Source organism: Heptranchias perlo, chromosome 34 (genome assembly GCF_035084215.1).
Source record: "Heptranchias perlo isolate sHepPer1 chromosome 34, sHepPer1.hap1, whole genome shotgun sequence".
NCBI classification, from domain to species: Eukaryota; Metazoa; Chordata; class Chondrichthyes; order Hexanchiformes; family Hexanchidae; genus Heptranchias; species Heptranchias perlo.
The window spans coordinates 14187109-14205286 of record NC_090358.1 but is presented as its reverse complement, the minus strand read 5'-3'; the positions used below and the strand labels follow the sequence as shown (position 1 = coordinate 14205286).

Genomic DNA, 18178 nt, shown 5'->3' with positions numbered 1-18178 from the left:
TGAAGTCTTGTGCGGCATTACTGGTTTGCCATTCTGTGAGTTCCTTTGTGATTTTACATCCTCAAGGTAGAAAAGAGACAGCACAGGAAAATATAACATATTGTAATATATTAAAAATAACGGACTCCCCTGATGGTTGAATGAGGATCCAGTGTGTAGCTCAGCCATACAGACCTGGAAGTTCCAAGTTAGACCCCCACATCTGTGTTGTTAACTAATCTCAGGGTAACATTAGGGACAGTGCTATTGGCCTCCCTACCCTTGGTTACGGAGGGGACAATCGGCTAATGTTTTTTTTCTCCTGATGACTTTCCTGCAACCCTTGCCTGTCGTGTTTGAGGACAGATTTATGCATAGATGTCACACATTTGAACGTGTCTTTGCACCTCTGGAGGTATCTGTGCTGCCATCAACATTGGACTTGTTGCCTGGAGCAGTGCTGTTAGGTTAATGAACCATGAGACCAGCGTATACAGGGGCAACATGAATGTCAGTAGTGTAATTTATACCTTGTACATAATTTCCAGTGACATTACAGTGACACCTCTTGAGCATGTGATGCATTTTGATATTATTAGTTATGATAATTATGCAAATCGGCCTATTTGCTTGTTTATTTTCCCTCTTATGCTTAACAATTCTACTGTTATCAGTTCTATCAGAGCAGGGTAGCCCCTTTCACCCAAGTTCATATGGTGTCCATCAAGAACTGCGGGCAGCTCCAGATTACCAAGTACTGAGTAAACAGTTTGATTTTGCAATGCGAGCACAGATGGGTTGTTGCTCCCCCTCTTAATCCTTACACCAGTTTTTTGCAGCAGGGGCACTTTGGGTGGGGATTTTGTTGTGCATCTCCCTTGGCTTAGTGTTGGTGACAGCAAAGCTGAATGGCTGCTTCCAACGACAGTTATACCAGGTGTGCTACCTTAATTCTGGCTGTGGGTTGGCTGACCTCTCAGCCCACTCTAAATACCAACATGGCCATTGCCCTGTATGGACCTTCCCCCAGCAACATCAGAGAAAGTCATGGCCAGAATGCTAAAGTCACATACTTGACATTGTGGTAACTGCACATGCACTGTAGTTGCCAAATCTGTCCTGCTGTTTAAGTGGAGCTATTTGGGAGCAATGGAAACCAGTGGAATTGCCTCCATTGGAAACTGTTCCATAATATAAAAAGGTCTTATGTTGGGGACTCCCCAGTGGCTTAGTGAGTGAATCACCGTATGTAGCATGGTACTGAGTCGTACAGGCTAGGAAGATCACAGGTTCTTGATCGCTGGCCCATGCTGAGTTAGTTGATTGCAGCAGGGGCACTTAATTTGCTTTAATTCATCTGGGCGAGGAAAGGGACAAACTGTTTGCTTGTGGTCCCTGTCCAGTGACACCTGCTGATTTTCAGCTGGGAAACACATTTTTAGGGGGAAACACTGCAGCCATCAGTGCGAGGGATTTGTTTGAACTGTGCTTGAGATTTGCTTCAGCTCTTGACCTTTGCTGGTGCACGAGCTCCTGACAGAGTGAGGAGAAATGTTGTTCTAAGGAGAGGTTTGCAACAAACAGGCTTCCATAATGACATTTAACTGTCAATAGTGTTTAACTGAAACTCAACACTTCACTGGAAGCAGCTGGATACTTCTAGTTTTGACACATACTGTGTGATTTGTTAACAATGCCTGGCTACTTACAAAACAAATTGCTGTATGTAAGGAATGCATTTACAAACACAGGATCTGACTCGCTATAGATCACAAGGAAGAGTCAGTATTATCATTCCATCAAGGCTTGGTACAGCTTTGTACCTCGATCAAGGTTACCTACATATCCATATCATACTAAATAGAACCTAGCAAAGCATGAAATGAGGGGAGGGGGCAGGCAAGAGAGAGATTTCTTCTGGTTGCTATGGCTATGAAATGATGCTGTGGGATACCAGCTTCCTGGTGCTTAAATATTTGTGTTTGAAATTCACCTCTCTGCTGTTTTAGTGTAACATGGAAAGAGCCAATGTGTTGTCAATGATTTAGAGAAAGGTCCAGAAGAAGTTGTATGACTTCAAAGCACAAATGTAAGACATAAATATCACTGTAAATAGCAGCACAGGGCATGTAAGAACATGAAGAGAAGTAATAGTTGTTAAAAGATATGTGCAAAAAAAGGCTGTAATGCAAATGGCCCAGGTAGCACATCTCAGTCACAGCAGCCTTAGTCAAACTGCGACTCTTCTAGTACTGCTCTCCTTCCATGTCTAGACTGGTAGTCCAACTGCCCAGGGTAGTACCTGCTGTTAGTTTGGTGTCTCTGAAGCCCTTTGCACTCCTGGCCTGCCTTTTCCAGTGTGACCGTAATATGACCAGCAGTGGTTGCTGCATCCATGTTCTTGGGCAAAAATCTTCTCTGACTAATCACTATTTTTCACTCCTGATACTTTTCTGCACAGTTCACACAATGCCATGAAAGAGCTGTGCTACTTAATGTTGTGAACTCGTGTTACACACCACATCCCTCTTATCCATCTATCTTTATGAGCCACACGAAATGTGTATTATTGTGAGAGGCTTTTTTTTAAAGAAGATTCTTGTTTTTGCAGTGTAGTAGTACTACATATCAATGTAGCAATGCACTATGCCACTTAGAATAATGAAGTGTAGAGTTTATACCAGTGATTCTTAGCATAGGAAACTGCTGATCTTGGCAAGACCATTGATGGAGAAATCAAGTGAAGGCCACAGAGAGGAAGAAGGAGTGGGAAATTGGAAACTGAGCCACTCAGGGCAGCTCTCACACACTTCATTGCAGCTTGCTTCAGGCTGAGGCAGGGAGCAGGCCATGTACTTTTCATTTGAAATGATGGTTTCTGAATCACAGAAGGCCTTAAATGATGTACATGATATCCGAGATTATAGACTGTATATTCAAGAGGGTTATCACGGCTGATTGGTGCATTTTGAAACTGACATAGGATGTTGGGGTTGAGCTGATAACTTGTATCATAGAATCATAGAAATTTACGGCACAGAAGGAGGCCATTCGGCCCATTGTGTCTATGATGGCTAAAAAAGAGCTATCCAGCCTAATCTCACTTAACAGCTCTTGGTCCGTAGCCTTGTAGGTTGCGGCACTTAAAGTGCATATCCAAGTACTTTTTAAATGGAATGAGGGTTTCTGCCTCTGTCACCCTTTCGGGCAGTGAGTTCCAGATCCTCACTAACCTCTGGGTGAAAAAAATTCTCCTCAACTCCCCTCTAATCCTCTATCAGTTACTTTAAATCCATGGCCCCTGGTTTTCGACCTCTCTGCTAAGGGAAATAGGTCCTTCCTATCCACTCTATCTAGGCCCCTCACAATTTTATACACCTCAATTAAATCTCCCCTCAGCCTCCTCTGTTCCAAAGAGAACAACCCCAGCCTATCCAATCTTTCCTCATAGCTAAAATTCTCCAGTCCTGGCAACATCTTCGTAAATCTCCTCAGTACCCTCTCTAGTGCAATCACATCTTTCCTGTAATGTGGTGACAGAACTGTACGCAGTACTCTAGCTGTGGCCTAACTAGTGTTTTATACAATTCTAGCCTAACCTCCCTGCTCTTATATTCTATGCCTTGGCTAATAAAGGAAAGTATCCTGTATGCCTTCTTAACCACCTTATCTACCTGTCCTGCTGCCTTCAGGGATCTGTGGACATGCACTCCAAGGTCCCTATGTTCCTCTACATTTCTCAGTATCCTCCCATTTATTGTGTATTCCCTTGCCTTGTTTGCCCTCCCCAAATGCATTACCTCACACTTCTCTGGATTGAATTCCATTTGCCATTTTTTTGCCCACCTGACCAGTCCATTGATAACTTCCTGCAGTCTACAGCTTTCCTCCTCACTATCAACCACACAGTCAATTTTTGTATCATCTGCAAACTTCTTGATAAAGCCTCCCACATTCAAGTCCAAATCATTTATATATACCACAAAAAGCAAGGGACCTAGAACTGAGCCTTACAGGACCCCACTGGAAACAGCCTTCCAGTCACAAAAACACCCGTCGACCATTACTCTTTGCTTCCTGCCACTTAGCCAATTCTGGACCAACTTGCTACTTTCCCTTGGATTCCATGGGCTTTTACTTTTCTGACCAGTCTGCAATATCAAAAGTCCTTGTCAAAAGATCTTGTCAAAAGTCTTGCTAAAATCCGTGTAGACTACATCAAATGTGCTATCCTTATCAACCCTCCTTGTTACCTCCTCAAAAAATTCCATCAGGTTAGTCAGACAAGACCTTCCCTTAATAAATCCATGCTGACTGTTCTTGATTAATCCATGCCCTTCTAAATGACGATTAATACTGTCCCTCAGAATTTTTTCCAACAATTTGCCCACTACCGAGGTTAGGCTGACTGGCTTGTAATTACTTAGTCCATCCCTTGCTCCCTTTTTAAACAACAATACAACATTAGCAGTCCTCCAGTCCTCTGGCACCACACCTGTAGCCAGAGAGGGTTAGAAAATGATGGTCAGAGCCTCTGCTATTTCCTCCCTTGCTTCTCTTAACAGCCTGGGATGTATTTCATCCACGCCTGTCAATTTATCTACTTTCAAATATGCTAAACCACTCAATATTTCCTCTCTCACTATATTTATCCCATCTAATATTTCACACTCCTCCTCCTTAACTACAATATCTGCATTGTCCCCCTCTTTTGTGAAGACAGACGCAAAGTATTCATTAAGAACTATACCCACACACAAGTTACCTCTTTGGTCTCTAATACTCTTGCCTTAGTTATCCTCTTGCTCTTTATGTAGATATAAAACATCTTTGGGTTTTCCTTGATTTTACTTGCCAATATTTCTTCATGCCCTCTCTTTGCTTTCCTAATTTCCTTTTTTAATTTCACCCCTGCACTTTTTATACTGCTCTCGGCTTTCTGCAGTATTGAGCTCTCGGTATCTGACAAAAGCTTCCCTTATTTGCCTTATCTTACCCTGTATGCTCCTTGACATCCAGGGGGCTCTAGATTTGGGAGTCCCACCCTTTTTCTTTGTGGGAACATATTTTCTCTGAATCTTCGCTATCTCCTTCTTGAATGCCTCCCACTGCTCTGACACTGATTTACCTTCAAGTAGCTGTTTCCAGTCCACTTTTGCTAAATCACATCTCAGCTTAGTTAAATTGGCCTTTCCCCAATTGAGATCCTTTACTCCTGGACTATATTTGTCCTTTTCCATAACTTCGCTAAATTGAACTGAATTATGATCACGACCACCAAAATGTTTTCCCACTGATACTTAGTTTGTTGTAGAAGTTTTCAAATGAAACTGATGGATGTTCTTGTGAGATATTAGTAATGAGGATGAAATTCCTTTGTGCATTATTTTAACAAAGACATCAACCCAGGTTAACACCCTGACTAAAGTAGCACACGTGGCGATTTCATATGAATGTGATTGTGCGTTCGTCCCTAATAATGCACTGTGCATTTTCAACTCCTAAGCTCTTTCATAGTGATATAGTACTGAAGGCTGAACGATAGCTTGGATTATGTATTTGAAATATGTGTTTCTTCTGCAAGGTTTCTCTTACAAAGAACAAAGCAACCAAAAATATAAATATATACATCAGTATTTTTTTTCAGTCAAGGTCAAGTTACTTTTGGAATGGTGTGCTGTTATTGTTCCATATTGAGTGTAGATGATGAATGAGGCATTTCATAATGACGTAGACAAATGTAAAGCCACTCAGATGGATTGTTGGGTGTGCTCAATTGTAAAGGAACAATTGCAGCAAATTTTATGTTTTGTGCAGCTCAAGAAACAATCTCGCTGCTAATTACAGAGACTTTGCTTTTGTATATAACTGTGATTTTGTGTATGAGGTTTCAGCTACTGTCAAATGTTAAAGCTGCTACTTTGACTCTCATGCTGGGGAAGTATATGAGACTTGGCATGTTAATTGAGGGTTCTTTTCCCCCTTGCCTATTTAATAATACATTTCTAAATTAGATCCAGCCTTTGGTGCTGAGCGAAATACATATTGCTGACTTGGTCCAAGTGTGTAAGCCCAGATAGTAAGGTTCAGAAGATGATTTGATCGTGGGCATCACTGCCAACCCTGATCTGGTCCACCTCACTCCCCACCCCTTTCTTACACATACTTTACTGTAGGTGCTGCTGGATAGCAGTGGGGAGTGGAAGCCCTGTCTGATTAACATTTTTTCCCATTCTAGCCCAGGGCACTGCGGGTAACTGTAGCATAGCTATCTGAGATCATCTAATTCAGAACGGTTCAGGAAAGGTTTAGTCACTGAAGGAGCTTTGCAGTTGTATTTCTGAGAATTAAATTAAATTCTAAAGAAATTAGAATTTCTTTATTAAAAGAAAAAAGAAAGACTTGCATTTATATCGGGCCTTCACAACCTCAGGACATCCCAAAGCTCTTTACAGCCAATGAAGTACTTTTGAAGTGGAGTCACTGTTGTAATGTAGGTAGTACCCAACATTAAGCTTCCCTGTTGGTTCAGCTAGTTAAGAGAGTAGCTTAGTCGTACACATCACAAAGTTCCCAGTCTGCGGTGTATTAGCTGATTTTAGTTGGGGCCCTAGTGGGGGTACTACAGTTGGGTTCAATGCCCCTGTGTTAGTCAAGGGGAAATTAGCCAGGGTTCCCATCCCTGATTACTATCCAGAAACCCCTGCTGGAAGTGTGCATGTGGAGGTTGAGTGAGAACAGAATTGAACTTGAAACTGATGCCCCCATAGTTGAATAACCCACTGGCCACTTATTGTCTCGGGTGTCACATGAAGAATGGTCATTTGGGTGAGGTAGTGGCACTGGTGGAACTGTTTCTCAATGAGGAATCAACAGCTGCAGGTGAGGAGGTTGGAGACTAGAAAATTGGGAGGTAAAAGGAGAAAAAATAACTTAAAAGAAGGCTCAGAAGTGAGGTTGTGGGAAAAGCTGATAATATTTCATATGCTGTGCACAAAAAAAATCCGCTTCCTGCCAGCGGGGCCTAGAGCAGCATTGATGACTGGTCATGGTGATAATTCCTTCTTCTTTCAGTGGTACCTAAGTTTAGAGTGCCTCCTTGTGAAATACTGAATACCCACACACATTATATGAGCTCAGTCTTTCGTGGTTGTCCGCCACTGGCAATGGCTATCTAACAATAATATTAAGCCAGAAATCATTGTTGTTGATGTTACCGCAGGAATGTTCAATCAAATTCCCCCCTCTACCCTTTTAATGTTGGCATTAACCTGCCGAATATGATTGTGTTAAATATTCATACAACAGCATCACTAATGATGATTTCCAGCCTATTATCGCAGTAGAGAAGTTGGTATCTGAAACCCACAGAGGTACTTCCTCCCTGATATCTTTAAGGATAGGTGACGTTCACACTATGACAGTAATTATTATTGACCTACCCGCTGGTCTATTTTTTTCCCATTAATTGTGCGGCCAAGATTGGACACTCGTGCTTTAAGAGGAATCTGAGGTGTGAAACTGCATCCCACTGCTTTGCAATACAACCAGTTATTGCACCAGCACACCAAGACTGCTGTAATACTGCTGGCAGCGGTAGAACAGCACTGGTATTATGGGAATGAGTTGGCAGTATACAGTCCTGCCTCAGAAGGAAGTGCCCTGCTGCACTGGCAGGGGCTCTTCATGCTTCGAGCGTGTGTATCCGCTCAATCCGTTCAAATCACTTCGCCCGAGCACACACAACTTTGTTACTGACTTCAGCCGTTCAGTGTTAGAGTTGGCGGGGGGGGGGGAGTTGGTTGGAGAGAGTCAGACTTGAATTGTGTGGAATTGTTATACTGCAGCCAGCACAATGTGAACGTGGGGAATTTGAGGGTCTGACAGGAAGCACAAACAGGGAGCAGTGATTTCAGTGGAATGGAGACTTATTATAATATTCAATTCACAGCAAGATGAATGAAAGTTGTGCTCTACACTGTTTGCATAGTAACATTAAAAGGCCAGTTCTATCAGCTTTGTTTTTAAAATTTGCTTCTTTTTGTTGTGCTCTATCTCCCCCTCCCCTTCTTGTCAGTCTGTATCATTTTCTCTTTCCCTTGCATTGCCTTTTTCTGTCTGCTTTGCCTGATGATTCTTTACACCCTTACTGATTGCCTCCAACATCATGAGGTTATTTCAGGGACAATTTCCTTATGGCAGGAGGCAGACCCATGGTGCACAGTTCTGTTAAAACTGCTTTATCTGAGAATCAGCCCACAGGTCTTTTCTGGAACGTGTTTTACACCTGATGTTGCAGACTATGCCTTGTACCTTTCCAATTTATCTTGGCACTCAAACTACCTTTTGGCCATAATTAAATGTTATTTCCTGCTATTGAACAAAATCTTCTGACTTTTGTCAAGTACAGTGTGAAGTCTTGTTAAAACATTTTACAGTAATGTTTGTTTTACTCAAGGAGCTAATTAAATTCTGCTGTGGTGCTGTGGTGTGTTTTGGTAAAAGAACATAATTATTATTGATTTTTAAGTGAGTGTCCTCATCCTTCAAGTGAAACTCAAGAAAAAAAATCACGTTTCTCCGAGGATAGTCCTGTGTCACACGCCAAGCTTAACAGCGTAAAATTGAATTTTAGTTGTCATATCTTCAATTTCATTGTCTGCTGTGATGTGACAAGCTGTTATTGTGTTCACCGTGACTTAGTCAAGTCCCTGACTTGAATGAAATAAATGTTCCTTGTTTACATTTTGGTTATGACCTGCGTCTAGGGTAAAATCCCTCTTGCAATGCGACCGTCCATTTTGTAGTGTGAACTTTCACATCGTGTCAAACACATTGGGTGGGAAAAGGTATCTGGAAGAATGCCCATTAAGAACTCAGTCACGTTAATATAAGATCCTTATACCTGGCGGGAGGAGACTTTTTAGCTCAGTCCAGGCTGGATTTGCATTCAGACCCCAGAGTGTAATCTGTATTCTAACCCAAAGGATAGTTTTCTTAGCTTGAGTACTTTCAGCAGTCTATTTTAAGTTGTAAATGTACAGTATAGGTATTAATTTAACAGACCTGATTCTATTTGGGTACATTGCATTACTGGTTATTCTCATACACGCCAACTCTCTCCCTCCTTCCCTTTCCTCTGTCCTTTACCCCAAGCCTCTGTCGTCCCCCCCTCACCCATTGCCACTCTAAACTGCTGCTACTTGATGTTATTTTGGCTGCTGCACGTTGCGCATGGGAATTTCTTTTCTTTTAAGAATTCCCAACCACATTATGCTGAAATCGCTTCCAGTAGCAGCAAGACTCTGGTAATGGCAGTGTTGAGGGAAAAGGACTCGGCCTGTGCTGGTGCAGACCAGGGCCCCAAACGCTGACTGTCCATGTCAAACATGATGGTTGGCGTGTATGTTATAGAAACCATGGCATTCTTTCAGTAGTCAACTGGTTCTAATGTCCTTAACATTCTACTACCATCTTGTTTGGAGGCCTTTGCAAACTCCTGTCATTGTACAATCTACTCTTAATGTTAATTGTGCATTAATTTGATTTATTTTTTTCCCAAAACTGGCCCTGCGATACATAATTTAAATCGCTTAATCGGGATTACTGGATAAATTGAATTTTTCTCAGCCAAAAGCAACTTTGAATTAGCGCAAAACCTAGGCTGACACACCAGTGCAATACTGAGGGATCGCTGCGCTGTCGGAGGTGCCACCTTTCGGATGAGACGTTAAACTGGGGACGGTCACACAATGGGGCAGCTTTCCAGTCCAATCTATAGATTTGATCTTGCATACCAGGTGATTAGGTTGGCTGCCCACCTGCAGCAAAAGAAGGTGCTCTGGCTGATCTGTAACCAAACCCCAGGAACTAATTACTGATCTGTCTGCCCTCGCAGGTGGACATAAAAGATCCCATGACACTATTTCAAAGAAGAGCAGGGGAGTTATCCCCGGTGTCCTGGCCAATATTTATCCCTCAACCAACATCACTAAAACAGATTATCCAGTCATTATCATATTGCTATTTGTGAGACCTTGCTGTGCGCAAATTGACTGACGCGTTGCCTACATTACAGCTGTGACTATGCTGCAAAAAAGTATTTCATTGACTGTAAAGTGCTTTGGGACATCCTGAGATTGCTGTATAAATGCAAGTCTTTTTCTTTCTTTTTATATTATGTAAAGACACTAAGCATATTGCCTCCCCATCACAAGCCTACAGAAAAGAGCTTTCATTTTTTGAAAGAACCCTTATTAAAAGTTATATTGAGTACTAAATAAACCAGCAAGTATGTGGGAGCGAGCTTCAAATACAACAATGGTTGGTTTGGAGTTTGATACTGAGCTTTAACAATACAAGGGCTCAGAGGACATAAAAGCTCAAATGATTTATAAAGTCAGCACTGACATTGTGTTTTAGCAGCTGCCACCTTGTCTTTTTATCTAAGAACATGAAACCATGGAATAAGAAAGGGCTGCTCAACCTGTCAAATCTGTTATAATAATCTGTCGCACTTTCAATAATCTGCAATTTATTTCTCATAAGTACATTTCTTGCAGCTAACTCCAGCACAGGCATGATGGGTCGAATGGCCTCCTGTGCTGTATCATTCTAGCTCATAGCAAATCTTCAAATACATTAGAACTGAACACTAGCAAGCAAGAATCATAAGTATTTTTGGTTAATGTATATATTTCAATTGATGCATATTGTAGAATGACTTTTATATAATCAACTTTATAATAATAATTCTTTCATTTAAAAAAAAATTACAATCACGAACATTAGATTCATAGGGCATGATTTTAATTGGGAAGAATGGCTGGGTTGGGGGTGAAGGGATGGTAAAATATTTTTAAAATCTAAAACCCGCCTCCATCCCACCCACTTCTGGTTTTCACAGAGGTGGGACGAGGGGCAGGCAACCAACCTGCTCTCAGGAGGTGGGTCAGTCAGTAAAAGCTCTCAAGGAAGCTGCTGGTCCATTTTGACAGAATTTTTTTTTTAACCTCTGGGGGCCGGGATTCCCGGGCCTTTTACGTCACGCCACGTGAGAGGAGGCGAGAAGACCCGAAACTGCAGGTAAGTGCCCATATAGCACAACTTGTGGGTCCAGAGAAGCAGGAGTGCTTCCTCTAGGCCAACAAGCCTACCTGCAGCGACACCCCCTCCCCCAACAATCCCTCACCCCCCCCCCCACGGTCTCTGACCCCCGCCACGGTCTCTGACCTCTCCACCATGGTGTCTGACCCTCTCCCTAACCACGGTCTCTGACCCCCCAACCACAGTGTCCGACACCCTCCCCCCAACCACAATCTCCGCCCCCCAACTCCTCCCACAAATCTCCGACCCTCCCCCCTCCAATCTCCGTCCATCCCCTCCTGATTTCTGACCCTCTTACCCCGATCTCCGACTCTCCCCCCTCCGATCTCTGACCCTCCCCCTCCAGATCTCCAACCTTCCCCCCAATCTCTGACCCTCCTGATCTCCGATCCTCCCCCCCCACGATCTCCAACCCCCGCGTTGACCCCCGACTCCGACCCCCCCCCCCGATGACTGACCCCCAGTGACTGAGCCCCCAGAACACCCAATGACTGAGCCCGCCCCGACCTCCCCCCCCGCCCCCCCCACCCAACCAATGACTCCCGATGACTGAGCCACTCCCCACCCCATCTAACATTCACCCGTTCATGTCCTTCTCCCTCCTCTTCTCCTGTCCAATGGAGGCCAACCTGTTGATTAGGCCAACCTGTTGGGCGGGGAAAAAAAAGACGTCCTTACGTCAAAATCGTAAGGACGTCCGGGAAACCCATACTTCCGGGTTAACGGTCAGGAATTCCACTCCCCCCAGATAAAATCATGCCCATAATCTCAGTGCTCTCAGGGTTTCACATTGTTCACCACCACTATACGTGCCAGTCTGACTCATGGCCACACCAACACTCAAGTCTCAGAAACAACAACAAAATCCCCAGCTGGAGGTTGTGGGGGTGAGGAAGAAATGAGCTCAGTGCTCAACCCTCACGGACATGAGTCACACCAGCTATCAAGATGTGGGAGCAACCACAACTCATGCAACACCACATAACTACAGTAACATGGTCTGAGAGGCCAGTGAGAAGATCCTCATGTGAGAGGGGTGCTAGTGTAGTTCTTGGGTGGGCACAGTCACACAATGGGGCAGCAACTGATCTTGGATCATGGATATTGACCTTGCATCCACGTAACTAGGTTAGCTGCACACTGCAGCAAAAGAAGGCACTCTGCCTGATCCGTAACCAAACCCCAGAAAAAATTTACCCATCTGTTCCATCAACGAAAACAAACTGAGCTCAGCATTCAATACTGGTGGCAGCGACAGCTCCTGGCACCACCAACAACCCGTGTCGCTGCTTGTGGCAACCTTGTGCCTCGTGCTCACAGACTCCAGCAGCAGCACTCTCTACCTCCATCTAAAACAGACTCCAATGTCTCCTTCGAGCCCAGACTAACTCTACACCTCCCTTGTAGTGCCTACCAAAGACTCGGGCATCAGTGATCCCCAGCACAGCCTGATCAAATCTATCTACAATGCCACCTGCCATCACCTTTCGCAGACACTAGCAACAGAGTCTGCCACATAGCGATACATGCCAGAGACTGGTGACAGTGTCCTCCAGTGCCACCTAGGAAGCATATCCTCTGACTACCATGGGCAACACAACAGGAGATCCACTGATAATTAAAGAACTATGTTTAGTGTGCATTTCCAGTCCATCATGTCCTACTTCCTATGTTGTACTTAATCATAAGCAAAATACGAGGGAAATTTTCTGTCACACTGGCAGCTGATATATCCTTGTATTTAAAAGAAGAAATGTGTAGGAATCTATCAGAGCTGAACGGCAGTAAGCTGGAATCAAAACCAAAAATTTCAAAACTAAGATTAGTAACGTAACAAATCCATAAAATTACTTTTTGAATACAATTTTTATTCTTGCTCGCACTCTTACCGCTACAGTATTCTGAATTTCTGGAATATGTTTTCTCTGAGGCCAGTCTGTGGCTTGGGAGCTCCAGAATTATTCTATTCCTGTTTCCAATGCTTCTCTAGCTCTTTGTCACAAGCCCTTCCCCACCTGACTATGTACTACTCCCACTGCAACTCCCAGCCCCAGCTCATAAATTGGTCATTAAGCTTATTTGCTGTTTGTGGGATCTTGCTGTGTGCATTTTGCCTGCTGCATTTGCCCACACTTCACTTCAAAAGTAATTCATTGGATTTGAAACACTTCAAGGCATCCTCATGGGGCACAACCCAAATTCTAGTGTCTTAGGTTGGATTACCCTTTGCAGTTTTGGGTTATTATGGAGAGGATATTAGAGCTAGAGCTGGGACATAGATTTCCCAGGATGACACCAGAGTTGAGAGAGTATGGTTAAGATGAGAGACTTGAAAACTAGGGCTGTAGCAGAGATAATTCAAGGGAGGCACAATAAGTGTTCAAAATTATGAAAGGGTTTGAGAGGGTAAACAATGAAAATTTATTTTCACTGGTTGATGATTTAGTGCTAGAAATGTAAATGGGGAGGTTAGATTTGTTTTTTTTTCCCATACAAAAGATTGTTAAAATATATTACCAAATGGGGCTATTGAAGTTGATATTTAAGAGGGAATTAGATTAAAGGTCCTGCAATGGATTCGATATTGGCCTTTCATCTCCAGGCTTGGGTTCAAATCTGCCCAAATTGATAGGATGAAAGTCTCCTCTCCTCTCCTGGCTGGAAGGGTCCTTTGAAAATCCCGACATAAACTTCTCCTTTCCATTTCTGTCTCCGTCTTTTTAGTACCTTCTGATTCTACTCATTTGGTATCATCTGCAAATTTGACCACATTGTATTTGAGTTTCTAAATCCAGGTCATTTATGTAAATTAGAAACTGTAGTGGTCCTAGCAGTGAGGTCTGAGGCACACTACTTGGTACTCCCCACTCCCCTCCTTCCATAATTCCTCTAACGAGTACTCGTTGTTTCCTACCCTTCAACTAGTTTCTTATCCATTCCCAGGATTTACCCTGAACCCACCGCCCCCCCCCCCCAGGTTTTAACTTAATTAATAGCCTATCGTGTGGAACTTTGACTTTTGGAAGTCAAGATGCACTACGTCATTGGACTTACCACAATCCACTTGTGTTGTTGTGTCCTCAAAGATGTTAAGGATTGTGGTCAGACAGGATCTTCCCCTTCTGAATCTGTGCTGACTCCTGTTAACTCTGTTATTGTTGTACAATTGATCCTCAAGTCTACCCCTGGCATTCAATTCCATTTAGAGTCATAGAGTCATAGAGTTATACAGCACGGATAGAGGCCCTTCGGCCCATCGTGTCCGCGCCGGCCATCAGCCCTGTCTACTCTAATCCCATATTCCAGCATTTGGTCCGTAGCCTTGTATGCTATGGCATTTCAAGTGCTCATCCAAATGCTTCTTGAATGTTGTGAGGGTTCCTGCCTCCACAACCCTTTCAGGCAGTGAGTTCCAGACTCCAACCACCCTCTGGGTGAAAAAGTTCTTTCTCAAATCCCCTCTAAACCTCCCGCCTTTTACCTTGAATCTATGTCCCCTTGTTATAGAACCCTCAACGAAGGGAAAAAGCTCCTTAGTATCCATCCTATCTGTGCCCTCATAATTTTGTACACCTCAATCATGTCCCCCCTCAGCCTCCTCTGCTCCAAGGAAAACAAACCCAATCTTCCCAGTCTCTCTTCATAGCTGAAGCGCTCCAGCCCTGGTAACATCCTGGTGAATCTCCTCTGCACCCTCTCCAAAGCGATCACATCCTTCCTGTAGTGTGCCGACCAGAACTGCACACAGTACTCCAGCTGTGGCCTAACCAGTGTTTTATACAGCTTCATCATAACCTCCTTGCTCTTATATTCTATGCCTCGGCTAATAAAGGCAAGTATCCCATATGCCTTCTTTACCACCTTATCTACCTGTTCCGCCGCCTTCAGGGATCTGTGAACTTGCACACCAAGATCCCTCTGACCCTCTGTCTTGCCTAGGGTCCTCCCATTCATTGTGTATTCCCTTGCCTTGTTAGTCCCTCCAAAGTGCATCACCTCGCACTTTTCCGGGTTAAATTCCATTTGCCACTGTTCCGCCCATCTGACCAACCCATCTATATCGTCCTGCAGACTGAGGCTATCAAATGGAAGTATGACTAATGGGCCTGTGGTTGCCTTTTTCTGTTTTGTCATCTTTTTTTGAATACAGGCACCTCATTACCCTGTTTGCAGTTTACTGGTACCCCCTTTCCCCAGTGTCCGAAGACTCCCTCATAATGACTGTCAGTACTTCTCAAATTTCTTCCCTAGTCTTTTTCAGCACTCTGGGATAAATATCATCTATCTTTGGGGATTTCTTTGTTTTGAGCCTGATTTAGCCTCTCTAGAACTTCCATCTCGTTTGTAACAAAGCCATTGATTTCTTTGCATCCTTGTTTACCTGTTTATTTTGTTCATTGATTTCAAAGAGCTTTCACAATTATATGACAAATGGATTGTTCCAGTAGCCATTATGTAGGTGGTGCCCCATCTTGGCTTTTTGATCAGGTGCGTTTGCATGCATTTCCCGTTAGCTGTTCGTTCACATGAAGACTATTAAAGTTGGGCAACATCCTGAGGTATTACCTCAGCAACAATTTCTAGGCAACTCAGCACTATTTGGCTTTGACATCCTGCAGGTGGTTGTTAACCTGATGTAAGCATGAGAAGTCTATATTTGATTTCCTTTGTTTTTGGTTGAACTTCAAAGGAGCTTTTATCAGACGAACTTGCCCCAACTCAGCAATCCTTCTGAAGCCATTAAAGAATGAGAAGGAGCGGCAGGAGGTTCTGAAGAAAGTCAACAATGACCCCCCCAGCTAACGCCATGGTCAGAGACCTTTGTTTCAGATCCAATTTTACTGTGAGCTTTAATGCAGATAATGTGATAATTTGTTGTTTTCTATATTCTGAGAAGAAATAGTTGGGCCCTGTATATTACTGTAATCCTCTATTTGGCTTTCCGAGTGTTTACTTATCTATAATAAATCCAGCCTGTAGCTTATGGCCTAAACCAGTCCTGTAGTGTTTATTCTACCACTTTTCAAATTCAAGGAGATCACTTGGAACCATTTAATATATCCAATAAGCTGAAATCACTGACAAGTATTTGATTTGACCCAGTATTGGGCATGTGCAGCTTACATGAATGCTATTTGACACTGAGTATGAGGAAAGTAAGAGGTAGAAATCTTTAAAAACCCTTAATATTCTGCTGCAGAGCTTCCCATATCAAGTGTACAACTCATTATCTTCTTCACTCAGCCTAAGTCTCATCAGGTTGTGCTTCTTCATGAGCTCCATGTATCTTTGCCTTGAGCAGAAACTTCTCAGTTGGATTAGCTAGTAGACACTATCCCAAAGCTACTATTCTCTCTGCACTCCCTTTCTGTAGCCTATGCCAGATGATCTTCTACTATGTCATAATGCCCCAATTGATCCTGCACCCATTCTGCTGCTTGTGGTATATGCACAGGAAACACAATGGCAGTACATGATTCAGAAAATGTTCAGCTTCAGCTGGTAACTACTCTTTCTTAGAATCAGGAAAGTTGCACCAGACTGTTCCGTTTGCCCAATGTGGTTATGCTGCTGAGAGACTGGTCGTGACTTCTAAAGTGAAATAAATATTCACACACTGAAGCTTCATTCATTTAAGTGAGTGGGTACTTGATTCACAAGTTTGTCCCTTTTTAGTTCAGATGGCCCTCTCTTCATTTGGTCAGCAAAGTTGTTTTTGTCAGATTTGAGCAGCTTGGTGCATGTTTGGTTGCAACCAAGTTAAAGTTTCGGCAGAAATATATGAATGTTTGGTGAACACACAACTGAATCACGATGAGCGATTACATTGCATGACATTACTTGTTACAGTGTTCCACTGTGCAAGTCAGTGCCTTTGTACGATATATTGTAGAAGGCAATGACTATTTACGTTACTAACGGAGTGATTTACTGTGTGTGTACTCCCTAGTGCCCTAGTGTAGTATGTCACAGATATGTTTTTAATGCTGCGAATGTAGGTGTAGGTTTGTCCTGCAATAAAATACACCAATATTTCATATAAAGCTGCAACTCCCTAGAGGCAGGTGGGGCTTGTGTGTGGAAGCATGTGTATTATTCCAACAACAGCCAGCCACCCTCAGACAGTGTGACCCTTTAAGTTTTGGAAATATATTTTCTTGAGTGTGTACAGTTCAAGAGAAATTGTTGAATTAAGCTCGCTGGTTTATAATGACAGCTTAAATGGTAAGGAAAAGATGTTATGCCTTTACAAGCAGAGGAAAGCTGGACAGTTGCACCTTTGTTTGAAAACTGTCAGACTAGAATGAAAAGCACCAGTGGCAGAAAGGTTCCACGAACACATTCCTGGTATTCATGAGGTTAACGAGCCTTTAACATGGTTTTATCACCTTCTTGCTTACAAATCAGCACTTCACAAAGGGATGAAGTCACTTTTTGTCGATAATACAATTTTAAGTGAATTCATAAAAACTAAGATGTCCTTTCCATTTTGTATAGTGTGACATTTTCAGTTTTTCACATGAGGAAAGGATAAAGCCAAAGACAGGAAATTTAGATACTTAATACAATAATTAATGAAGACATATATCAGATGTGAAATTGCATCTACAGAATTTTAAATCCGCGTTCTTACCATTTTCAGGGCTTTGATCATCATGAAGAGCATTGTCCAGCCAATAGCAGTGTGGGGAAGGAAAGCACCATCTCATTCAATCTGTGCTCTAATGTTAACTGATGACCAGCGGACTATAGTGACAGGAAGTCGAGAGGGACAAATTTGCCTTTGGAATCTGTCACCTGATTTCAAGGTTAGTAGTTTGCATAATAATTCGCAAAAAAGTGTTTGTTCCTTTCTTCCATTCATTAAAGTACAAGCTTCCTGAAAAAAATTTGATTTTACACTGTGGTCCAATACAACAGAGAGAGAGAGAGAGAGATGAATGGCTTTGTATTTTATATTTGCAATTAAAAAAAAAATATTAAGCATAAAAAGATCTGTGTTCAACCTTATAATTTAGTGTTTATGGCAACAGAAGGTTACATTTATATTGAAGTGTTTTATAAAGCTAGACATCTTTCTCTGTACATACAC

General features: G+C 42.8%; 1 protein-coding gene across 6 annotated transcripts in view; it reads left to right on the top strand.

Moving 5' to 3' along the window:
• The window catches only part of LOC137301818 (WD repeat-containing protein 72-like), a 211509-nt gene that overhangs the window by 15612 nt on the left and 177719 nt on the right, over positions 1 to 18178 (top strand). For 5 of the 6 annotated variants that reach the window (XM_067971464.1, XM_067971463.1, XM_067971466.1 and 2 more), the window contains exon 2: positions 17729 to 17894. In XM_067971464.1, coding sequence (XP_067827565.1) covers positions 17742 to 17894 — 153 coding nt within the window. In that variant the 5' untranslated portion in view covers positions 17729 to 17741. Of the gene's footprint in view, positions 1 to 15775; positions 15896 to 17728; positions 17895 to 18178 lie in introns of all 6 variants that reach the window. The other variant, XM_067971461.1, reaches the window with a different exon arrangement.